The sequence below is a fragment of the Nakaseomyces bracarensis genome, assembly GCF_045282275.1.
Source record: "Nakaseomyces bracarensis strain CBM3 chromosome Unknown Scaff13_0, whole genome shotgun sequence".
Classification (NCBI taxonomy): domain Eukaryota; kingdom Fungi; phylum Ascomycota; class Saccharomycetes; order Saccharomycetales; family Saccharomycetaceae; genus Nakaseomyces; species Nakaseomyces bracarensis.
This window is the reverse complement of record NW_027263959.1, coordinates 2,404,358-2,429,312: the sequence shown is the minus strand read 5'-3', so window position 1 is coordinate 2,429,312 and position 24,955 is coordinate 2,404,358. Positions and strand designations below refer to the sequence as shown.

The 24,955-nt window shown below is 36.3% G+C and overlaps 11 protein-coding genes across 11 annotated transcripts; 6 read left to right on the top strand and 5 right to left on the bottom strand.

Moving 5' to 3' along the window:
• Positions 1 to 50: 50 nt before the first annotated feature.
• Positions 51 to 1,487, bottom strand: PFS2 (cleavage polyadenylation factor subunit PFS2; the record flags this gene model as incomplete). Its single annotated transcript, XM_071055265.1, has 1 exon — positions 51 to 1,487. One exon carries the CDS (start codon positions 1,485 to 1,487, stop codon positions 51 to 53), a length of 1,437 nt encoding a protein of 478 aa, XP_070909958.1.
• Positions 1,488 to 2,084: 597 nt separating this feature from the next.
• Positions 2,085 to 3,683, top strand: HXT14 (Hxt14p; the record flags this gene model as incomplete). The annotated part of the gene is made up of 1 exon (XM_071055264.1): positions 2,085 to 3,683. The coding sequence occupies one exon, from the start codon at positions 2,085 to 2,087 to the stop codon at positions 3,681 to 3,683; it is 1,599 nt and encodes a 532-aa protein (XP_070909957.1).
• A 212-nt stretch (positions 3,684 to 3,895) lies between these two features.
• RNJ42_05099 (uncharacterized protein) lies at positions 3,896 to 4,756 on the bottom strand (the record flags this gene model as incomplete). Its single annotated transcript, XM_071055263.1, has 1 exon — positions 3,896 to 4,756. The coding sequence occupies one exon, from the start codon at positions 4,754 to 4,756 to the stop codon at positions 3,896 to 3,898; it is 861 nt and encodes a 286-aa protein (XP_070909956.1).
• A 672-nt stretch (positions 4,757 to 5,428) lies between these two features.
• On the bottom strand, positions 5,429 to 8,320 carry VNX1 (calcium/hydrogen antiporter; the record flags this gene model as incomplete). The annotated part of the gene is made up of 1 exon (XM_071055262.1): positions 5,429 to 8,320. One exon carries the CDS (start codon positions 8,318 to 8,320, stop codon positions 5,429 to 5,431), a length of 2,892 nt encoding a protein of 963 aa, XP_070909955.1.
• A 637-nt stretch (positions 8,321 to 8,957) lies between these two features.
• Positions 8,958 to 10,082, top strand: KRE1 (Kre1p; the record flags this gene model as incomplete). The annotated part of the gene is made up of 1 exon (XM_071055261.1): positions 8,958 to 10,082. One exon carries the CDS (start codon positions 8,958 to 8,960, stop codon positions 10,080 to 10,082), a length of 1,125 nt encoding a protein of 374 aa, XP_070909954.1.
• A 1,021-nt stretch (positions 10,083 to 11,103) lies between these two features.
• Positions 11,104 to 12,357, bottom strand: LEM3 (Lem3p; the record flags this gene model as incomplete). The annotated part of the gene is made up of 1 exon (XM_071055260.1): positions 11,104 to 12,357. One exon carries the CDS (start codon positions 12,355 to 12,357, stop codon positions 11,104 to 11,106), a length of 1,254 nt encoding a protein of 417 aa, XP_070909953.1.
• A 402-nt stretch (positions 12,358 to 12,759) lies between these two features.
• Positions 12,760 to 15,402, top strand: FIG4 (phosphatidylinositol-3,5-bisphosphate 5-phosphatase; the record flags this gene model as incomplete). Its single annotated transcript, XM_071055259.1, has 1 exon — positions 12,760 to 15,402. The coding sequence occupies one exon, from the start codon at positions 12,760 to 12,762 to the stop codon at positions 15,400 to 15,402; it is 2,643 nt and encodes an 880-aa protein (XP_070909952.1).
• A 422-nt stretch (positions 15,403 to 15,824) lies between these two features.
• On the top strand, positions 15,825 to 18,701 carry RNJ42_05094 (uncharacterized protein; the record flags this gene model as incomplete). The annotated part of the gene is made up of 1 exon (XM_071055258.1): positions 15,825 to 18,701. One exon carries the CDS (start codon positions 15,825 to 15,827, stop codon positions 18,699 to 18,701), a length of 2,877 nt encoding a protein of 958 aa, XP_070909951.1.
• Positions 18,702 to 19,041: 340 nt separating this feature from the next.
• PFA3 (palmitoyltransferase PFA3) lies at positions 19,042 to 20,016 on the top strand (the record flags this gene model as incomplete). The annotated part of the gene is made up of 1 exon (XM_071055257.1): positions 19,042 to 20,016. The coding sequence occupies one exon, from the start codon at positions 19,042 to 19,044 to the stop codon at positions 20,014 to 20,016; it is 975 nt and encodes a 324-aa protein (XP_070909950.1).
• A 417-nt stretch (positions 20,017 to 20,433) lies between these two features.
• Positions 20,434 to 22,650, bottom strand: EGT2 (Egt2p; the record flags this gene model as incomplete). Its single annotated transcript, XM_071055256.1, has 1 exon — positions 20,434 to 22,650. One exon carries the CDS (start codon positions 22,648 to 22,650, stop codon positions 20,434 to 20,436), a length of 2,217 nt encoding a protein of 738 aa, XP_070909949.1.
• A 1,569-nt stretch (positions 22,651 to 24,219) lies between these two features.
• Positions 24,220 to 24,654, top strand: MDJ2 (Mdj2p; the record flags this gene model as incomplete). The annotated part of the gene is made up of 1 exon (XM_071055255.1): positions 24,220 to 24,654. One exon carries the CDS (start codon positions 24,220 to 24,222, stop codon positions 24,652 to 24,654), a length of 435 nt encoding a protein of 144 aa, XP_070909948.1.
• Positions 24,655 to 24,955: the final 301 nt, after the last annotated feature.

Here is a 24,955-nt window from a genome sequence, read left to right as displayed (position 1 = left end):
TAGACGACTGAATTTATGCATTTAATTATTAATCAATCTATTAATAACTACTATATACTTAGGCCCGGAAGTATTGATGTTTTATTGTCTTTACTATTTCTTGACGAATCCCTGTTATTGTAATTTCTATTATTCCCATATCCTCCAGCGGTAGGACCGTTGTTATTTGATTGATACCCGTTATTCTGTTGGTAGTTATTACCAGACGAATAGTTGTTATGATTAGAGTAGTTATTTGTTCCTGTTGTTACAGGTGGAGGTGCAGCACCATACTCAGTTTTTTCACGAACAGCGTTAATATCATTATTAATACCGAAGAACCAACCGGTAATTTTTTTATTGTTATACGTTGGATCATCAAATGCATTTGGATCAATAGGCCTAGCTCTCGTCCAAAACCTAATCGTTCTATCCTTACCTGCTGTGGCAAGAATATGCCCAATTGGGTTAAAGGCAACCGAGGAAATGCATTTTTCATGGGCAAATGGAATGGTATGAATTGGCTTTTCAAGGTCTTGTGCAATATCAAAATGCTTAATAGAGCCATCATAGCAACCAATGGTAAACATCGATTCATTAACAGAGCTCCATTCTAATTCCATGTTATCCACCTCATCACGCACAGACATAAGCTCCTTCATATTAGCTCTTAAATCAAATATACGGCATGATTTATCCTTAGAAATTGCTCCAAGGAGATGACCTCGTGTAGGTTGAAACCTGGTTTTCAGTACAGTATGTTTGAACTTCAGTAGTGTTGATACGCACTGACCTGACCTAGGATCCCATAATTTAACCAAATTATCTTTTGATCCAGAAACAATGAGACCCAACTCTGGATGCCAATCACAACTCTTCACATCCCAATGATGGCCTGATAGCACTCTTTCTTGTTTACCATTACCAAAGTTCCAGATCTTCAAAATATTATCATCCGAACAGGTAACAAACTTCGAATCATTATTACTGAATGCAATATCTCGAATGCCTTCCGTATGTATTTTATCTAGTTCTTTAACCATGTTGAAGTTAGGCTGCCATATCTTAATTGTACCATCGGCATCTCCACTAATCATCCAGTCCCCAGCGTGTGAGTATTTCATCGCAGTAACTGATGTATCATGAGCCTGCATGATAGTCTCAAAAGTAAACGAAGAACCATTCCAAAGGGAAAACTCACCACTGTATGTCGCTACAACTAATCTCCTACCCTCAGGCGTCCACTGTATTGCAGGAATAACGTGTTTAACTTTATTAGAACTCAAATGTGTGAATTTTGTCGGCAGATTAATTATCCTGTTATTAGTCTTATATACATCTGGAGGCATAATATTAGCCGTAAAAGAAGTCTCCGGCTCTATTGCAGGGAGTTTTAGACCATGCTTCTTAAGGTAATAAAATCTATTATATGGCGCACTAATATCTACCGACCTCCTGAGAGTAAGATATTTCCTTTGTGGTAAATTTTCAGCAGGTGTAGATTCCATTATGTGTTTTTAAGACTCCTCGATTATTCAAGTCTTCTGATAGCCGTCGTTCTCCTCAATTACTTATTAGAGAGCCAAATCTACCGAGGATTTGCTTATACTTAGTCTTGCATTACCGTAATTACAATGCCTTTACTCTTAGAAGGCCATCACTCAAAAGTACCTAATATCAAAAAAATATGCGGTTGGGTAAGGTGGGTATAGAGTGATAAAACCTGTGACTTATAATACAATTTAAATAATTATACTACTTAAACTACATATTTATAATTTCAATACTTTTACAATATTATAGTGCTAGAAAATAATAGATTAGATGGAAATGGTATCCGTTGTTACCCCTTAATTGTCCTCTTTGAGAATTCTGGATCTTTTTTGTGGCCTTGAATACAAAAGTGTTTATATTAACAACAATGATAAACAGTTAATTTTAATAGTCTTCATTCATATTAGTTCGTTTCTAGTCTTAACTTACAATATTACAAATTTTAGGGACATACATTTACCTCTCAACAATATATAACTAAAAAATTAATAAAATAAAAAAAAAAAATCACAAATAAATATAAAGGTACAATTAGATTCTGTTTTCTAATAATGGAGACACCTGTAAGTATTGGAGTCATATCATTGGATTCTTCCCCAACAGATAATTTTACCTTGAACACAGTTGCTTCCAGAGAGTCCTTTCAGATAACGAAGGCAGATGAAAGTGTCGATGACAACTTCAGAGAATATCAGGAGACAAAAATGGACTATCTTAGACAACACCTGAGAGCCATAATTCTATGTAGTCTAATATCGCTGGGAGGAATTATCTTAGGTTGGGATATAGGTACAGTTGGCGGGATTATCATCATGCCTAGTTTCAATAATAGTTTTGGGAGCTTATTTAACACAGAAAAAGAACTGTATTACTTATCGGAGGTCGAAAAAGGATGGTTCATATCTATTTTCAGTATTGGGTGCGCAGCAGGCGTCCTAGTGTTCTCTAGATTTTGCAATGCGTGCGGTAGAAAGATAGCAATAATGATGGCCCTAATAGCATATGTTGCATTTATTACTATACAACTGTTTTCGGGGGACAACTTCATTCTATTAATCTTGGCTAGAGCTGCCATGGGTGGCACTGTTGGTGTTTTAGGTGTGGTAATTCCTATGTTTGTTTCTGAGAGTTCTCCAGTAAAGATTAGAGGTTCATTGGTTGTCATTTATCAATTGGCCATCACTCTTGGAATACTTCTTGGAAATGCACTGAATTGGATCTGTTATAGAGCAATAACAATTAAGGACGCACGGAATAACATCGCTTGGAAAACAACTCTACTTTTTGATTACTTATGGGCAATTGTTGTTGGTGTAGGTATTTGTTCAACACCTGAATCGGTACAATATCTGGCAAAAATAGTGAAAGACTATGACAAGGCAAAATCATCTTATGCATATATGAATAATATTTCGGTTTTTGATCATGAAACTATTGACTATGTCAACACACTATCGTTTAAAGAAGATGTTTATACTGAAAATGACCCAAATAGAGGACGTTTAGAATTTCTACTTGGGAAACCTCGTTTAGGAAAAAGGTTATTTATTGGTATTATGGTTATGACTTTCCAACAATTATCTGGCGTAAATTATTTCTTCTACTTTGGAACTACTTTATTCAGGGAGGTCGGAATAAAAGACACTTACGCAACTTCACTCATTTTAGCTTCAGTTAATTTTAGTAGTACATTTGCTGGAATTTATCTTGTTGAGAGTCTTGGAAGAAGAACCACTCTAATATATGGCTCCTTCTCGATGTTTATATGCATGGTTTTTTATTCCGCATTTGGATCACTTAACTTAAGAACAGAGTTATCTTCAATAGTGATGATTGTCGTCACTTGTCTTTTTATTTCCATCTTCGCAATCACACTAGGTCCCGTAACGTTTGTATTGGTTGCAGAATTGTTTCCAACAAGGGTTCGGGGAACCTCGATGTCCATTTGTTCCGCAGTGAGTTGGCTGGTAAATTTTGCTATAGCATTCGTTACCCCATCTTTAATCTCAAAGATAGGGTTTTTATTGGGATTTGTTTTTGCAGGTTGCCTTCTAGTGGCAACTATTTTTGAAGTTATAATGGTCCCAGAAACAAAAAATAAGACAGAAGAAGAGATCGATCTGATGTTCCTCAACAATTTGAAGAACTGAACGACATATAATTTCTTCCCAGATAACAAATAATAATATAACCTGATATATTGACGTTTTTTGTATTAAACAATTCTCTAAAATGTAATAATATAATAATAATCCAAACTAATAAACTATCAATAAGTACTTTTTTGTTCAGTTGTTTAAATTACTTGTCTTTCGATGCTAATGTAGATACATATGAAAATCACATGTAGTATTAATAATATTCAGATAAAGTTATTTTCTTCCAGGAATTTCCGTACAATGTCCCAATAACCATCCTGAACAATAGTAGTATTATGTGTCCCAAATGGAAATTCATATATCTGCTTATTTCTACTTGGACACATTTCATACAAATCTTTCATATGTTGAGGAGGAACGATCTCATCTTCTAGACCACTAAGGAATAAATAAGGGATATCTTTGTTACAACTTGGCATCGTACTTTCAGAATCCCATACTTCGTGACACATGAAAGCAAATCTAGATAACCATGGGAATATATATGGGATAACCTTTCTAATACTCAAAAATGTATTTTCCAATATCACCGCATCACATAACTGGTAGAACTTAGACGCAATATGAATGGCATTGGCTCCGCCTAATGATCTACCATAAAGAACAAATTTATTAGTTTTATGAAATTCGTCTGTAGCCAAGTAAGACATCACCCGGTCAGCATCAAGTTTTAGACCTTCCTCACTTGGAGTACCCATAGAGTAACCATAACCACGATAAGAATAGATGAATACGTTTAGTCCAAGTTGCTTGTAAAAAATTTCAATAATAGGGATGAAGTAACCAATATTACCAGCATTCGGGCATAATATTATCACTGTAGTCTTGGATTTAGTCTCTTCATTCCGCATATCCCAGGCTTGTAACTCTATACCATCTTTGGTGGTTAATTTCAAATCCTTGTAAGGAATCCCCTTGGAATCAGGAGTATCAACACTTTCACGGGCTCCCTGAGCCCAAGATGGATAAACAAGTCTGTTCTGACCCAGGTATAGAGCAGTCACAGACAAAGAAGTAAGTGCAATCACTCCACCTGCAAACATCTTGATGATTCTATTAACCATGTCTTTCTCAAACAATAGACTTGAACACTAAAAAAAATAATAAGATAAAAAAAATAAATAATAGATTTGAATATATAAACCTCTCTCGATGGAATCAAGACACCCCTCAATGGTGATGTTGAACAAATATGCTTTTTTCTTCAAATACCAATTCGATCACAAATCCAGATAACAACGCAATATGGAAACCTGATGAAAGCTTTGCACAAACCAATATCTCTACAAAGTAGGCTTAAAAGTAAATAACTTAAGCAAAGAAGAAAAGTGTTTAGACCAATGCTACCAAAGTCTTGAGAAGTAATGCTCCGGCTTTTTGTCAATATTACGTGTGGCTTACACCGAAACGAAGAGCAAAAGAGAGATTTGCAATGAATGCCAAAAGAAAAGATTAAGTAACTAAATTACAATAAACGGAGGATCACATTAAAGAATTTGCACTATGGTGATATGATGAGTTTACAATTATAGTGAATTTTAGTACCTCTCTTACCATTGATTTGCTTAATTATTTCATTATATAACGGTGGGTACTATTATTATGAGCTTAAAATAATACATTAAATGCTAAAAAACTAAATAATAAATAATAATTTCTTTTTCGATTTCTTTTATATTTATATATAATTTTGGATATTTTTACCACTGGTATATGTATATGTGGAAAATTGTCTCTTATTGTATGCCCCAGCCAGCCATGACTCCTTGATAGTAGAAGCCCATAATAATAATGATGTATAGTAAGATCAGTATCGAGCCTTTGAAGTAATTTGATTTACCTTCGGCGTATAGATACGTGAAAAGGAAAATACTTGTCATGGACCCGATGAGATCCCAGGTCGGAAATACCAATGGGAACATTTGGTCTCGTATACTTATTAATGTTCTGTCCACACCGATAATATTAACAACAGAATATAAAACCAATGCGGGAATTTGTAGTAGACAGACCTGTAGAGCGTACGCTGAACCAATTTCCATAGATAGAGCAATGTTTCCGTGCATTGCGAAGGAGATGGCATTAAGAAATTCGGTAGTGTTAGGAACCAATGCAAATATTGTGAGCCCTAAGAATTTAGGGTTTAGGGATGGAATATTCTCTAACACAGAATCAACACAGGAGACTAAAATCTCTGCAATTATCGCATATAACAATGTGGCTAATAGTAGGATCATTGTAGATTTTGTTCGAGACCAGTTTGGTGCATCGTGACCACCCATCTCTTCGTGACGGTCGTATTCATGTTCATTCAAATTAGTTATGGAATCCAATTGATTTGGTTCTCCAGTATTGTGCTCCTTTGGCGGATCAGATATTGGAACACGCCAGATTGTAGCTGCATGGGTTCGTAGGGTGAACCACAGGCCAATGGCATAAGCTAAAAATAGCACTAATGCACACGCAACTGACATAGGTTCAATGACATTGTTGTACATCCTATCAAAAGTCAAAGGAGGATGTGAGAACTGACATTTCGTAGTGGTGATGGCTTTCATAGCATTATAAACACTAAAAGCCAAAACTTCATTTTCGTCGTCACACACAACATCATATCCACCATAAACCATGTACAACATTGTAGGAACAAACATCACAATCATGGAAAATATCAATAAAGCCGATGAAACACCAGCACTCCTTGGATTATACCTCTGTGTTTTTCTCTTCAGTGCACCACCACACATTGATAGCCCCGGAAGCAATAACACGGCACCTAAAATAGAACCAATCATTGAGCCCTCAACTAATAATCCTTTCTTTTGTTGTAATGCCACACAATATAGAAATATTTCAACTATAGTAGAAAAAAATGCATTAATAACAGCACCTAGGCCCATAGAAGTTTGAGCAGAAATAGAGGCCACAGCTTGGCCAATATAAAAAGCTAAAGGAATGATTGAAGCCAAACACAAGATGAAAACAGTGGACTCATTTGTGAACCATAAGTCTAGATTCAACCATTTTTTGAATAAGTAGAAATCAAATATCGTAAAGAATACGATCGAAATTAGGTTGACCACAATAACGTTGGTACCATCAACGGTAAATTTATAGTAATGCCAGCCTGCACACCTGAATGTACATAATAGGATGTTTTTATCGTCTTTGGATTCCATCAGTTGTGAACTAGAATTTTTAATGCTTTTGAATCTAAGCGCTAGTGGATGACGTCTACAATGGTACATTAGATTCCATAAAGTATTACTCATTGGAATTGTAAAAACGATTAGCCAAGTTAACAATGAAAGGATAAGGACTAATGGTTGCAAGATAACATGGAATATCAAGTAGAACACAACTCTGCCCCAGGTCCATTTTCCTCTACCAAATAATCTTCTCTGCACTGTATTATTATTCTGAGCTTCTGAATCATTATCACCAGAATTTTGTTCGTGAGGCAACTGTGTGTAACTTGTACTCTCTTGATTTTCAGTCATACCAGGAGATACATTTACTTGTTGATCATTTGCCACTTTCTTTATGGAACCGTATGATGCATGATGGCTAGGGCTACCCATAAAACTAGAAGGACCTGCTCCAGTCTGAGACCCATGAAAGAACAAACGGCTCTTATAAGAAGTGACCCAATTATAAAATTGATGAGCACTTATCCCCTCATCTCTATCTTCCTCCAGGTACTGTTCTTCTTGGATCATATATACAACTTTGCCGAAGGGATAGAGTAAATACTTGGCAATATTGAGCAACAGGTTTGCGTATTCGCGTCCAGAGCCGGTGAATAGGCCTGCTATTAATACTACACCGGCGGCCCAAGCAAATAAAACAAAAAGCGGTATTCCGCACAAGAGGACCCATAAATAGTTTGTCAGTTTTACACCCCAAGTAATCTTCTTTAGTTTTGTCTCATGTATATCCTCTGCTGCCGCCTTCTCCACAGATCTCTTCTTCTTATACAAGGCTGGTTTCCAGATCCTAATACCGAACGGGTGAGTTTCATTGATAGCATCCTGTCTTTCCCTCAGGGTATACGACTCGATAGATGTGCGTGAAGCAGCTCTTGAGCGAGCTCTAGATTGAGCTCTCGATTGAGCTCTCGATTGAGCTCTCGATTGAGCTCTCGACGGCCTTGAAGAGTCAATTACATCGTTTAGGCCCTGATCCAGGTCTTCTAGATCCAATCCATCTATCATATTGGAACCACTCCGGTTGGTAAAATTGCTTTTACTCAACGGGTCACTCTGCTGCGGCACCAATTCCTCGAGGTAAGCGTCCTTCTTCGGGTGGTCATGTATAATATACCTAGGAGACGTGTCTCCGCTACGAATTCTCCCATTAGATATATTGATATTGTTGTTGTGGGCGACGTTGTTCGCGGTATTACTGGAAGACACTCTGGGTTTCTGGTGCAGATCAGGTGTCGATAACGACCTCACGGAGTCCAACACTTCCTCCACACCAGCACGATCCAGCGGATTCGAGTGTACTAATATCTTCACGCCATCTGGCAACTCCTCAAGATACCGTATATCATCCTGCACTTCATTCGGATCATCGTCCACACTGAAAACCCTCTTAACCAAAGGCCTCTTACTCTTTTCTCCCATCGGGATTAGCTCTTAATAATAATATATTGTCTTCCCTGTACTGATGAAGCCTTAGAACTAAATATTAGGTTAGATGTACAAATAAAACAGAGCTTAAGTCAAATACAATATATCCAATATATAGATATATACATATATATGTAACGTTAAGGGCATTCCCCTTTATCACCCACAAACACGTGATTAAATATACTAATGCCACTATACGAGCCACGTGTACAATAATAGTATACGAAACGCGTCTTTTTTGGAGGGGGGAGATTTGCAGTTGCGGCCTGCTGCGGGGTGTTCTGTGTCTTTTTCTTATTTTTGTTTGTGTTTGAATATTTGTGATTACCTTCGTGCGTGGATTTCTGTGTATATACCGTTTTGTAGGCTTTTTTTAATTTTTTTTGTGTGGGTTCAATTGTAGCTTTATTTTTTTGCTGGTTCGTGCGGGTGTTTCTGTGTATCATAAAATTTTTTTCTTCTTGTTATTCTGTCTTTTCGAATTTCTTTGATTTTATGGTACTTTTGTTAACATATCGACATAATAAGGAGTTTTTGTATAAAAAGAGATATTTAAATGGATTTGGATTGATAGGACATAGTAACTATATATAAACGGATTAAGAACTAAGGCTGAAGGAAATACATTATGAAACTCTCGTTATTGTTGTTGTTGGCTGTGGCGCAAGCAGCCCTGGTGACTGATTATATACCTACGACACTCGCTGATGGGACTATAAGTACTATTACCTCCATATATGATAATGCTAATCCACGTACAGGGACTACAGGGACAGGGACTACAGGGACTACGAAAGGTACCAATACTGGTACCACTACGGGCACTGCCAAGACTACACCTACGACTACAGGCAAAACCACCACACCTACAACTGGAACTGCCAAGACTACTACAGGTACTGGAACCACGACAGGAACGGGTACGGGTACTACCACGGGTACGGGTACGGGTACGGGTACGGGTACGGGTACTGGAACAACTACAGGAACAGCTACTGGAACAAATAAGTTGAGTACGTATTTGACCACTATAATTAGTACTAACCCTGCTGGTGCACTAGTTACTCTAACACAAACAGTAACGGGTACTCCCGGTGTTGCTGCCACTGCTACGGGTACTGCCACTGGTACTGCCACTGGTACTGCCACTGGCACAGCTAAAACAGCTACTGGTACTGCCCCATACTTAACGACAATTACTACTACTAATATAAATGGTGTCACCGTGACCTTAACACAAACTGTTACTCCAAATACGGCTGTTGTAGCTGCAGGAACGGCCACTTCTTCTTCTTCTGCCCTTCTAGACACTGCCACCACGGCTACATCAAAGAATACTAATGGTTACGCCCCAGATGGTAGACCCGATCCATCCCTGGTCTCTTTCACACCGGCTCCTGCTGTTGCTATTACAACTTTATCCATCGACACTTTCATTACTATAACAGAAGGTACTACTAAGACATACACTACAAGAAGAGAAGCTACATCTATGTGGGTTACTAAAGTCTCCGCGGGTAAGACTGTTGTCTTCCAAACTACATACGTCCAAAGATTCAGTTCGCAATACACAGCTGTGGCATCACCATCCTCAGGTTCTATTGGTTTAGGTAGTCTTTCCGGTGAAGTTGGTGTAGTTAAGAGTCGTATGGTTGCATCTGTCGCTAATGAAGGTAATATGATTAACACTTCCAACTCCTTACTCATTTCTTTAGCCATTGGTGTTTTCACAATGATCACATCATTCTTATAAGAGTATCGATTTTAAAAAAAAAAATAGAAAAAAAATACTCCTTTCTACTTTTCCGCTCTACATTCTGTCTCTACATCCATAATTATAATAGTCGATCTATTTTAATAGGTTCCATAATCAATTCAGTTGACTTAGAATGTGGATGGGGATTAAAAAATTACGACTTCCTTGTTACATAACTTGTGGAAGGAAAAAAATTCTCAGGGAAACTAATACGCATCAATGACTAACTTGTCATTCTATTCATTTCTATCGGGCTTTTACTTTTTTTATTATTATTTTTATTACTTTAACGGCCGTCTCAAAAACAATATTCTACTTTGAACAACTTTTCAGGGCTAAAACAAATGAACAAATTGGTAAAATATTTATCTAAGTTTTTCTTCTGTTATTCTGTTTTTAGTTTCATTTTGTTTACTATTATAAATCATTATTATTTCAAATTGATTAACTTTCAAGGGTCCTTGTTCTATTTTACTATCTGTTTATTTTTTTAACATTACAAATTTTATTTTTATTTTCCCGCTACCTACTCAAAAGTATTTATCTGTATTCCAAATGGTTTCTAATTTTTACATTATCTGTTTTTTTATTTTATTTGTTACTTTTTACTCTTTATATTTGTATATCCTAATATAGAATTATTATTATTATAACATAAAAGTCAATAATGACACACGTATTCGTATACTCTATAGATATTTATAAAAACCCTTAATATATTTTTACTGTAAAATTCCATATATATTTTATCTAATTTACAAAAAAGGAATTGAAAAAAGGATGACCCTAAAAACAATATTGGAAATACCCAATATGGTGTATAATAGCTCATTATTGGGAGTCCATGAACCACATTAAAGGTTGTTGTTTTTAAAAAAAAGTGAATAACGGTTTTGGCAAACCTATATGTTTAGTGAAAGAAAGGAAAAGCGAAAAGGTGTAAAATGTTGAAATAAAGTAGATAAAAATCTTTTCCAAATAAGGAATTAAAAATGAATATAAGCTAACATGTCATTAACTATTTAAGAAGACCAGAATCACTTTTATTCCAAGAAAGGGAGTTAGGATCCGCAATCTTTCTGCCACCCATAACCCAAGCTAACATCAACACTAACGCCATGGCGGCACAAATACAACCACCGATTAAATAAACTTCTCCTAGGAAAGGATTTCTACCACCAATAGAAGATCCGTGTGTTATAAAAACACCTTTTTTACCGTTGAATTCTGTCACTGGCCAGTGCAAACCGATATCTATTTGGTATTCACCAGCTGGTAGAGTATCATTAGGATTCTTACGGATCAATTTTGTTTGCTTATCAAAGGCAGCTGGTCTCATCCAGTTTTGGAACTCTTCCCATTCATGAATATTTGGCATGTTTGTTTCATTGTAACCATCAGGGAAGCTTCTAGCCCAATATGGAGGTGGCACCACTTCTGTGTGGTTGTATTTGGTCTTCTTATATCTATTCTTGTCAGAGTGCCAGTTAATTCTCCTGTTGGATAGGGAAAAGTTCTTTGAGCTGTCCTGGACATTCTGGAGTTCATATGGGAATGTATCGTTAAACATAGAGTTTGCAATTAAACCACATGGGTAGATAAGTTTACCATTCTCGTCGTGACCTAAAACTTTACAGTTGATACCAGTATTTGAACGAACATCATGTAATGAAGGTCTTTTACCTCTGATTTGGTCCTCACTGAAGGAAAGTACGTATCTTCTGTGGTTAGCAGCAAATTTCTCGAGTACATAGTTGACATAGACAGTCTTCTTAATCTCTTCAGGAATAGTAAATCTAAGCTGACACGTACCACGCTCGTGGAAATCGTCAGTAGGATCGTCAACGAATTTCCATTGGGGCTTCGTGTTAAAATCCTTGTGCTTATGGAAGATATAGTTGAAATGGTCATCTGGCATGTCCTGGAAATCTCCAGTAGGAGCCGCAGTCATACAATCCTGGTAGAACAATGTTATCTCGTTAACTCTAGACGACTGCGCCAGTAGACAACCACCAACAATGACAAAAACAGCAGCCACAAGCAGGTACAAAGGCAAAGTGTTCCTGGGCGTGAAGACCAGGTTTATTGAGGCAAGCCTCTGCTGTGTGAAATTATCCTCCTTAGGCCTTCTATTCTTAATCTTCGTCGGAATGAAATCATCATCCTCAAACTCAGAAGCATCAACATCTTCCTCCTCCGGAACTACATCATCCATCTCCTTCTCTTTCTTCCTAAACACATTATTAACCTGCGTTAAATCAAGTTTCACCATTTTTTATCAGTATTAGTTTATTTTTTTTTTTTCTTCTGGTTTTTAGCCTCTCTATATATAAAAAACCAATCAACTAGTTAGATTTATCCAGATTCTTTTATTTTGCTTCTTAAGGACTATGGGAGTATGCTTACTTCCTATTAAAACCCCTTTTATCAATATCCCAAGACGTGTCTTGCTGATCAATTTTTTTTCATTTTTATATATTTTTCTTTAAAGGCCCCATCGAACGGGTTTCTTAATTTTTTTGTCTTTCTTCACTTAAGCTCGTTATTTATACTAAGGGACAAGCAATCTTGACCATTCAAAGCTTTTTACACGCTAGTTTATAACCAATAATCTAATGGAGCATTCTGATGTTATTCTATTAAAGGGATTAATGACCGGAGAAGCTGAGTTTTGATGTATAAAGCGATGGATCATACTCCGGATACTGAGTCAGAGCGGTTTTCTAGGGATGTTGCTGTTACGTTACAACAGAAGAAGTCTACGTTTGTATTGGGTAAGTATACGATCTATGAGACGAAAGAGCGGATGTATATTGTGGGGAGTAACAAGAGGGAGACTATGTTCCGAATATTGGAGATAGATCTTACCGTGCCGATGGAGGAGTTGAGTCTGTTAGAAGACAATGTGTTCTTTACTAGGAATGAGATTATGGATGTGCTGGCGCGTCTGGAGGATGCTAGTGGGAATAAGCTGACGAAGATAGTGACATGTTATGCGTTGCTTGGGTTTATAAGGTTTACGAGCTGTTATTATATGATTGTGGTGACTGATCTGAGTCAGGTTGCTGTCTTGGGAGGACACTCTATTTTCCATATTGACGGGACCCAATTGATTCCAATAGTCAGTAAGCATAATTATAAGACTCCGGAGAAGAGCTCGGCGGAGGCGAAACTATTGGCTATCTTCAAGGACCTTGATTTAACCAAGACTTTCTACTTCAGTTTCACTTATGACATCACCAATACTTTACAGACTAATATATTGAGAGAGAAGTTGAAAGCTGTGAACAGAATGGATATTGATATTCCTGTAGGTAACGATAACTACCATCAGATGTTCATGTGGAATAGTAACCTGTTGGAGCCTGTGTTCTCCTGTATTGATAGTGTCTATGACTGGTTTCAACCTATCATACATGGGTTTATTGACCAAGTCAATGTCTTGGTCTCTGGGAAATCTATATACATCACACTGATAGCAAGAAGATCGCGGTTTTTTGCTGGAGCAAGGTTCTTGAAACGTGGAGTGAATACTAACGGGTATGTGGCCAATGAAGTTGAAACCGAACAAATTGTCACGGATATGTTACTGACAGGGTTTCATAAACCGAATGGCGGTTACTTTGATAGTGATAGGTATACCTCTTTTGTACAACACCGTGGATCTATCCCTTTGTACTGGACACAAGAGGCCAGTAATCTTACAGCCAAACCACCCATCGAAATCACTGTTCGAGACCCTTTTTTTGCAGCAGCTGCAATCCATTTTGATAATCTCTTTCAAAGATACGGGGGCGGACAAATAGATGTACTCAACCTAATCAAGACCAAGGAAAAAATTCCAAGAGAGACAAAGTTGTTAAAGGAGTATGAAGAATGTATAAACTATCTAAATCAGTTACTCCCTAACCCAAAGAAAATTGACTACACATCATGGGATATGAGTAGAGCATCCAAGCAAGATGGTCAAGGTGTGTTAGAGTTTTTAGAAACGTACGCAATCAAGACAATTGCAACCACTGGGATATTCCATAATAATAAAACTTTTGAAAGTACGCGAATCCAGGAAGGTATCTGTAGAACAAACTGTATTGATTGTCTAGATAGAACTAACGCAGCACAATTTGTTGTCGGTAAACGAGCTCTGGGAGTTCAGCTAAGATCATTAGGAATTATCGATGATGCATATCTTGAATACGATTCTGATATTGTAAATATCCTGACGGAACTATTTCACGACTTAGGTGACACAATTGCACTGCAGTATGGTGGTTCGCATCTAGTGAATACGATGGAGACCTATAGGAAAATTAACCAGTGGAAATCTCATTCCAGAGATATGATAGAAAGTATTAAGAGGTTTTATAGTAACTCTTTTATGGATGCACAAAGACAAGATGCCGTAAACCTATTTCTAGGAAACTATGTATGGAAAGAGGATCAGCCGTCATTGTGGGAGATGAACACTGATCATTATCTCCATAATGATTTTGGTATTGCTGAAATAAAAAGAAGTTACACTCACTGGTGGAATATTCACCACATTTCAAGTTTAGGCGAAAGGATTAACGTAGAAATTGTGAAACAATGGAACGATATTACTTTTCCTAGGATTGCCGAAAACGTCAGGGGTTACCCAGATGCATTTGATAACTATTGGAATGAATATTATAATACCAGAGGAATTACGTGGTTCAATGATCTTTTTGCGTTCAATATGAATTCAACTCGACGTTATCGGCAGAAAAAGGGTAGTCAACAGATCGAGACATCGCCATTCAAATCTAGAAAGCAAAGCTGGATAAATAACCAGCTTAGGAAAACTACACAACTCAAGCTAATCGAAACACTTAACAATAAATCAATAAAAGATGAGGTAAATAAGAATGACTCTATCAAAAACCTGACTGCAGCAGACGAACTCTATCTTGGTAATTTCCATCTGACCAAAATTTCAGCGACAAATCAGGAGTTGGCAAGTCATCTGGATGATATACATATTAATGCCAGTGAGGATGCTATAATTTCAGAAAACGGATCAGCATTACAGCACACAGATGAAGACAAATCAGATATAATAAGTTTGTTCAACTATAAACTAGATGAAAAGACTTCGGAGTCGGAAATGGAAGCTATCGAGAAGAAAACGGCATTCGATATCACAGCCTCAATCGGCTTCTATAAGGAAATTAGTATCGATTTTAACTGTTACGCAACGCTTAACGATACCCAACATTTCAAACCGAAGTCCGACTACACCAAGTACTTTGATATTGATAGCTTTGATATGTTCAATGTAGAAGAACTAGGAATATAACAAAAGAAAAACGGTAAAAAAAATGCTGATATTAAACAAGACCCAATATATAATGATATATGCTATGATGTAATGATATAGTTATAGATACATGTATTATTATCTCCACGGTTGTATATACAGCATCACATCGGACGAATCAAGTTAACGACAATGGAAAAGTACGCCACTCATTGTTTCCGCGGTTTTTGTTGTGTCGGCTTCGTGGGGAAGGCGAGTCGGCTGATTCCATACAGGCGTCGGGCGACGGATTCCTCCCCTCAGATCAATTACATAATGGAACAATGGATGTGATCGTCTCTCATGGTTATGGTATCATGGTGTATTTATATAGACGGATAATAACTTGGTATTTAGAAAAAATATATAAAGGGCCTACTTATATTTGCGGTCAAAAAAATCTACCCACTAGTAATTCTATAATGCCAGACAGTAAGAAAAATAGGCCCTCTTATGTGTGTGATAATTGTAAATTACGGAAGCAGAAGTGTGATAAACTGCGGCCAAAATGTACGAGATGTATAAGGAGTGGTAAGGAGTGTGTTTACTCAGATTCAGGCAGGCCCGTAAAACCTAATACCCGCTCTAGAGATGCACCAAATACGGTAAATGTCATACAACAGGAGCCAGCTCCAAAGGTAAAGAGTAAAGGCACAAAGGTGGGGTTTGTTAGTAAACCTAATAAGGAGAAATCGAGGTTCTCACAGACCAGTCCAATTGATAGTTCTATTATACAACAACAGATCGTGGAAGGTTTTGAAAGCTCATCACCTATGGTTGCACCTGAGTCGTCAAATAACAAGGAATCGGAAATCCTGGGATCACAGTACCCACCTAACTCTGGAATTATATCAAATACGCCTTCATCGACTGGGGTTCATTCCAATAGTATTATGTCCAATCATCCATCTCCTTATGATAGCTCAAGGACGGGTACTTCTAGTTCAAATTTTATTCCCAGCAAGCCTGATGAAATCCCTGAAGATAATGATACTTGGAATTACCTTGAAGATCAAACTCTAGAACTTTTTAATCCTAGGAATATGATTGTGGTTTATGGATCGGTGTCTTACGTAGATGCACCATTTGCTGTGCATAGTCTGGTTCAGCGTGATTCTTTTGCAAGTGCTCTAACTGGTGCGATTCACGGGAATGTAATGATGGAATTACACAGTAAATTAATGAAATGTCCTCAATCTCAATCATATTTAGAAGCTTTACAGAAGCTGCAACCTCCTACGCCTATTAATCAATCTGAACATGACGTCAGTGCTTTACCTTTTGTACAAACCTCGATGATTAGATGGATTGAAGATAAGGAAAACCGTGAGGAAATTACTGCTTCAATCGGTTTCGCAAGTAAAATAATTAATTTGGATGAATCTATGTCTCCGAAACTTTGTGCTGGTTTGCAGTTGCTTGTTTATGAGATAGAGAGCACTTTCCTAACCGTTCCTGAAATTAATTATATATTTAAAAAATTCTATGAGGATATATATCCATTCTATCCATTTATGGAAATACCGACATTGGAAAGCAACTTATCAAAAATTATGACCGAATTGCCTAATGGTAGATATAAGTTTAATGTTATTGACAAATCATGCATTCAAACTAACTTTGAGCAGTTGACGCTGTTTACTCTCATAATAACTATTTCTTTCAGAAGATTACATATCGTTAAAGATTTAGATTTTTTGGTAACCAAGGATGCGGACACTGTCTTAAAGAGTTTGTATTCTTTATGCCATAAATTAATGAGCTTATTGGATAGTTTTAAAAACACGAACGAGAACAGTTTCTGTTGTGAGTTATATTCTTACGTTCTCACATATCTCGAGCCTAATACGGAGATATTGAGTTTCCTACATGATAAAATTCTTCGTCTCAAATGTTTGTATGAAATTGCAATTACACTAGGGCTACATCATGACCCATCAAAATTTACCAGATATTTTAATGAGATTGAACCAGATCCTGCTATCCTGAACTTAAGGAGAAAATTATGGATAGGGGTTAACAATCTGAAATTAACAGTTACAATCCCCCATGGTGTGGCAAATGTTGTAGAGCACGAGCACTTGAAAGCCTTTTTAGGACCTGAAAATAATATGACTAAGGTACTTCAAAACAATATGATGCCTCTGACACTATTTGATTCTTCTATATCCCAGATCCTGGAAGATAAATATAAATTTCAGATAATATTAAACAGGTTGGTTACTAGCTGTACACCAATTAGTAATATTTCTAAATTAAGTGATATACTAGAAAATATGAAACGTACGAAAACGTTCATGTTTCATACTTTCTCATTAATTAATATGGAAAACCAGTTGAAAAAAGACGATCCATATGTAACATCAAGGGGAGCTATACTAAATATCACAGAGGTTAAAAATACAGAAATATTACTTGCAAATATCAATGGACAGTCCACTGTTATGTGTGTGAATTTCGTTCTCGCCAATTACTTCGAGGAAAAGTGCGCACAAGACTGGAAGCAATATGAGAGTTACTATCATAAATTCTTGTTCGATGCTGTCGAGTCCTGCTCGGAACTGAATCTATTGATAACTAACTACCTAGAAGATAAGTTCGCTGAAAGCATTCCACTGGGTCATAAATACATTATTGATAGGGTCATTTCAAACACCGTTATTAGATTATGGGTGATACAAAGTTGTTACTTAACTAGATTCTCTTATAAACTTGACCAGTTAGACAGACAAATTAAAGGCGGTTTGGTGAGCAAATGGAACGATTCGGAAATAAAAAACTCTGCCTATATTGAAAATATTATGTCAAATATTTGCAACCAAATGGAACATTTAATCGGCTTAATGGAACGTAAGGTATCAAGGGAATATTTTTCCAGTAACTATTGCTCCCCAATGTTCAATTACGTACTACATTTGGTGAATAGCAAGAAATTGGTACATGTAGTCAACAATTTTTGGAATAGAACATTTCAAACTGCTGATGTTCCCTCTTTGATTTTAAAAAATGTTAATATGAAATGGGGGCTGGACATGAAGAATCCGCAGCTAATCGGACGCTATTTAAATGATCCAGAAGTTCTAGGTGCCATGACTGGTCGCTTATTGAAAAAGATTTCCGATATGCTTTCTACACTATCACCTTCATCTGAAATTGCTACGAATAATGACAATAATTATATACCTAAAGCCGACAAAACCACTGAAGAACCACAAATACTAGATAATTTCTTGGAGTCAAACTTTGATTTGTTTCTTGGTATCATAAACAATTCTTTAGGTGATCTTCCGAAATTGTGACCTGTTTGTTTATTTATTCTTTTAAAATACCCGGGTGGTTATTCATTCGTAATTCGAAGTATATAGCAATATATGTATATAGTGTATAGCTACTCTTGAGTCTTATATTATCAGAGTTTCTTAAGCCCGTGTTAATATTCATAATTCCCTGCAACGATATTTTCTTATTCTCGCTATATGTTATACGCGAAAATAACAGATGATTTACAAATCAATAGGACTCTGACGAAGGCTTATAAATATATAGAATAGGTGATGAAATAAGGTATAGAGGTGTATAAAAAAGCACCGTATTTAAACATTTAATGGGAATTACCAAGGTAGTTTCAACTTTTTACCAATGAGATATGGACTAGCACTAACAAAACTATTTCCTAAGTGCTTAACTACTGGTATTTACCTCTGGTCAGGCTATGCTGCTATCAGTTCGATAACAATTATCAGTACTCGTACTGTTGCCTTTGCTGTTGCAGGAATAACTTTAGTTGCCCTCTATACATATTATAAGATTATTTTTGTTGGGCCTGGAACTACTATTGACTTCCCTAGCCTTAAAGTCAGGGATATGCATGCTGCTGAAAACGGATTGGAGCTTCCACCAGAATTTGTTACTAAACGATCATTTACATTAAAGAAAGATGGAAGATTCCGCATATGTGTAGTTTGTCACTCATGGAAGCCAGATAGGTGCCATCATTGTTCTTCTTGTAATCAATGCATACTTAAGATGGACCATCATTGCCCGTGGTTTGCAGAATGTGTGGGTTATAGGAATCAAAAATATTTCATTCAATTCCTACTATACAGTATAACTTATAGTATACTTATCCTAATCGTGACATCTTTAGAGTTGTATTCGTGGTTCCAAGAAGAAGGATTTGAGAAAGAGCTGATAGATTTCACACTCCTTGCTCTTTGGCTATTAGCCGTTGTAATTTCCATTTCTCTAGGAATCTTCACGATTTTTAGCATAGCTCAACTATGCTTAAATCAAACCACTATAGAATTGTACAGACTGAGACGATATAAAGAGGAAATTGCTTTTCTTAATGAATTTTCCAACGAGCCAATTAAAGGAGCTGTTAATATATTCGATTTAGGTAGTTGGAAAGCAAACTGGAAAGATGTAATGGGAACAAATTTGATAGAGTGGTGCTTACCAATACGAAATAGCAGAAGTTCTAGTGATGGTAATGGGTTATTTTTTAATGTGAATAAAAATATCAAGAATAATCTTGCAGAAAGTATGGATTTGCAAGATAGGTTACTTCGTAGAGTGACTCCAAGAAATTCGCTTGATATCGAGAGACAGTAAAATATCTATTTATTATTTCCCTTGTTGCATACATTTGGTATTTATTTAAAATAAAGTAAAAATGTTTCTCATAACTACATATAAATTATTCAAGACTATGAATCAATATTTTTTATTGTTAGTTCTATATACTACCAAAACTTTTTACCCATAGTACAAGACAATTCTTGAAATGATTATATAGTGCTTATATAAGACTGTTATTTAATTTTATAACTTTTATTAGAAATTTTATGTTAAAATATAAAAAAAATATTGCTTTTGTTTATATAGTAATTTATATTATTGATGAGTTATTAATGTTACAAAAAGTTTTTATCATGAAAAAATGAATCTGAGAATGCTATGCAAAGTTTATCAGTTAATGCAGTTGTTGTTGTTGCTTGTTTATAATTTCGTAAGTGTTTCCTATATTTCTTACAATAAAATTAAGAAAACAGCGAACATTATGCTAGTCAAGGAAATGCTCAATTTGTGGCCACCCGCTTGATAGTAGTAAATTCCATTGGTAGTTGTATTTCTAGAAGTGGCGATTGTAGAGATAGAAGAGTATGGTTGTAATTCGGTGTATAGTGAAGTCTTGGCAGGAATTGTTGAGGCAATAACAGAACTTTCTTGGATTATCACTGAACTTTGGCCGTTAGATTTCATGGTAGAAATAGGTTCTAAAGATCCAATGGTAGTGACAGAAGCTGGTACAGTGCTTTCTGATACACTTGCATAAATACCCTCAGATTTTTCTGAATGTGGAGTGGTTATGGTGCTGACGGGTTGTAGTTCTCCAATTTCTGATACCTTAGCTGGAATGCTGCTTGTGTAAACATCTTCTGAAATGTTAATAATTGAGGAATTTGTAGCACTTGGTTTAATTGTCGAAGATGGGATTGTAGAGACAGCTTCCAAATAATCATAGTCAGAGACAATTTCTGAAACTGAACTTTCAGAAACAACGCCAAACGTTGAAACAGTCGTTTGATCGTGTACTGCAGAGCAAGTTGGGCAGGTAGTTTCAGTTGTGGTAATATTGTTGGTGGCGGTCATAACTGTCAAAGACGTTAGGTTTGACTTAATAGATGAAGATGCGATAGTAGAGAACGCTTCCAAATAATCAAAGTCAGAAACAATTTCTGGAACTGTACTCTCAGAGACAGTATCGTATGTTGAAATAGTTGTTTGATCGTGTACCGCAGAACAAGTTGGACAGGTAGTCTCGGTGGTGGTGATGTTATTAGATAAGGTAGTTTGGTAGATTGGGGATGAAGTGTTCGTTGGGTAGATAGTTGAATTTAAATACAATGGTTGGGCACTGCTGCTTGGATACTCGGAAGAAGAAACAATCTCTGATGGTACAGATAAACTCGATACTGGGATGGAGGATGTATCGGAAGTGGTGTTTTGGATACTGGATGTTGGGGTTGACATAAAGCTAGTACTTGTTAGAGTTCTATTTGCACTGCTGGAGTTGGTATAATCTGTGGATGGTGCAAGGGCTTCATATTCGACGTTGTTATCGGAAATTGTAGAAACCGGAACCCAAACACCATATTCGCTAACAATAGCTTGCTGAGTAGAGGTGATAACATCATATGTAGGGATAGCATTAGTGACATTAGAAAGAGTTGCATTCGAGAATATTGGTTTATAGGTACTGTTACTGGGGAGAGAAACTTCTGGTTCTGGAGTTGTAGTGTTGACACGGGCTAAGTTGTCAAAAGAAGCAGCATATAAGTTAGTGTTAATGTTTAAATCAGTTGAAGCAGTATCTCTCTTAGCTAAATTAGTAGTTGGATAGCTTATTTTCAAAGAGTTTGAAATTGAGGTAGAAGACAACTTCGTGGAGTAGTAAGTGATTCTAATGTAACTACCACCACTAAATGAGGTGTTGAAACGAATACTGATTTGAGAATTAGTCGAGTTATCATAATAAGCAGTTACTGGGACGGCTGCTAGAGGTTGGTTAAAACTATCTCTCTTGGTTACCATTTCCACAGTAGTCTTTTCAATGTCGAATTGATATGCGTTGGAGGTAGAAGGCGTCGATTGAATATCAATTGGCTTTAAAAACTGGGAAGTTGGAATATCAATGGTGAACCAAGCAGTATTGTTTTCTTCGAATATACCACCATTTGTGTTGATTTGAGAAACATTTGGAGCTAAGTAATTAATAGATCTGGAAAAAGTTGTACCTTCATTGTCATTGAAAATGTAGGTAAGGGTGCTTGGCTTAGTTACAGCTTTCAAACCTTTTTGGCTTAGTTTACACAGAAAGTTAAAGGTTGTTGTTAGGTTACTCAAGCCATTTGGATTTAAAGGCTGAATAGCAAATTGGTTGGTAGCATCATTTTTAGTGATAGCGCCAATGACTTTGGAGTTATAAGACAATGGAAACTCACTGGTTGGAAAGGAATCAAATGCCTCTGGAACATTAAAGTAGATTGTGTCAGTGGAGTTATGAGGCAAAAATATTTGACCTTGAACCAAAAACCAATGATGGGGGTCTGTACAATTATTGCTACCAGTGTAGGTATCATATAGTTGCAGGTCAGTTAGGAAACCAGTTTCAGCATATGCTGTAGTTGCTGTCAATAAAGAGCCCAATAATAATACTGGAGAAAGTAAACTTGATGTGAGCATTGGGAGTTATATGTGTATGTTTCTAATCAATTATAAACTGTTGTTGTTTTTGTTGTTTTTATTGTGTTAACTTGTTTGTCTTTATTGTATTTTTTTTACTAGGTTAAAAACTTTCAATGATAAAGGAATTTTCATTTCTTGATTGAATGTTGATGGTCTATATATACACTTTTTTTTGTCCTGGTTAATTAAATTATATTAATTAAAAAGTTTAATTGATCTGTATCACACCAGCATTTTTTGAGTAATGATTGCTATGCGCCACGTTTTGATTCATAGTAGTTTTGTCACACATACCGGGCTGGGTCGAGGTACATTCATTTACAGAAAAGTTCAGACAAGCGCAAAGTTCAAATATTCTACAGCCCTCTAATGACGGTGTCCTATTACTGTTACCACGTAGCTGACTCTAGAGAATTTTTTAAATATATCGAAACTTTAACTCAGCACCTAATAAATTTATTTAGAAGCACTAATCCAGAAGAAGGGTGTGATAGAAAAATGATCTACGGTTTTTATCGACTAGAAACCAGCGTCAAATAACTGCAGTGAAAAGGGCCTACTAATTTTTACTATATCACTTCCTATTCAGGACACTTGCTGGGTCCAACATTCCCGAGATGCTCAGCATTTCTCCTTTAGGAAGTTGGATCTCGAGCGAAATGAATAGAACCCCGCCAGGCCAATTTTTTCTTAAGGAATTTTATTTTTTTCAACCCCTTATTTCTTCGAGACATCCTCATTTTGTGCAGGCATTTCTTAAGCCTCACCATCTTAATTATAATTTTCTTCTACGTTTCTCTTCCTGCTTACAAATACGTCACAGAAAATATAAATTATTGATTCGTTCAGAAACAGCTGTACAAGCACAGATCGATCTCAATCCAAAAAAAAAAAAAATAAAAATCGATTGGCGGGGTTCGGAAATGAACGGGTAACACGTTATGCTTAGTCTTTATGAAGATTCACTTTTTTCGACCGTGCTGCAGCACAAACAGTACCGGGTAACCGTGCGTGGTAATTGAAATGTCAAAAATTTTTTTGATTTTTATGGGCCCCATATCCCTTCCTTTTTTTTCTTTCGTATTATTATTTTAATCTTATTGCGGCAATACACAATATCTTATGAAGATCAACTTGCTGGGTTTTCACAAATTGATTTGGTCCTTTTTCCAACTTTTTTAGTTGCCAGATAGTTACCTTTGTTTCTATCTCTAGTGTCCATAGGTATATGATATAATTACTCTTAAAAGAAAAAGAACAGCTCATAGTAATTGATATATTTGGCCGTGATCACATATTGTTGGGCTTAATTTGCTTCTATCAATTGGTACATTTGGCAATAAACTCTTCATAGGTTTTCTTCTTTTGATCAATAAGCTGGTTCAATAATCGTGGCTTGATTACTTATTTAGTAATTATTTCTTGGTGTTTTTTTCTTTGCTGTGTTCGATTCCTGATAACTTCGTGGTCCCTTTTACATTATTGATCTAACAATTGAGTTATTGTGGGCCCTTTCTTCATTCTTGTTGCTTATTATTATCTATTTTTTTTACTTAAGTAACTATTATGGTATTACCTATAATAATTGGTGTGGGAATTACAGTTGTTGCCTGGACAACACAAGCTGGAATGCGTGCGTGGCAAGTCTACAAAACTTTAACTCCAGGAATGATAGCAGCAATGAACGGAATTATCATACCGCAATTTAAATCCGGATTTGCAAACAGGTTTCAGAGTAATAGGTTAGACCCTAACCTGCGAGCTCGACTAGACACCTGGGCTGGAGGTTTCTATCCACGTATTACAGAAGATGAAGCGCTGTTAATTTTGAATATCGATAAAAACGAAATTCGACATCTGAATAAGAACTTACTGAAGAGAAAACATAGACTAGCAATGTTAAAGAACCATCCAGACAAGGGCGGAAGCCCTTACATCTCAGCTAAGATTAACGAAGCAAAAGAAGTACTAGAGAAAAGTTTCCTGATAAATAACAAATAAATACTATGTAATTATATTCTTTACAGTGGTTACTACTACTAGTACTAAGTCACATTGTACACCTAAAAACAGGCGACATAGGTTAATGTTCCTAACCATGGCATAGTTGTTAGTACAAAACTAAATTGTTTGTATTTGTCACAATGGAAACAAAATCTCTTCTAATTCCATAATATAGTTGTGCTAATTAAGTGACTTAAAATGCCTTCATCTCCATATGCTCGTGATATTCTTTCATACGTATTTAAGTACCAGCTTTAAATAGGTAGGTACTGGATTCTCCGCAAAACCTTAAAAATGA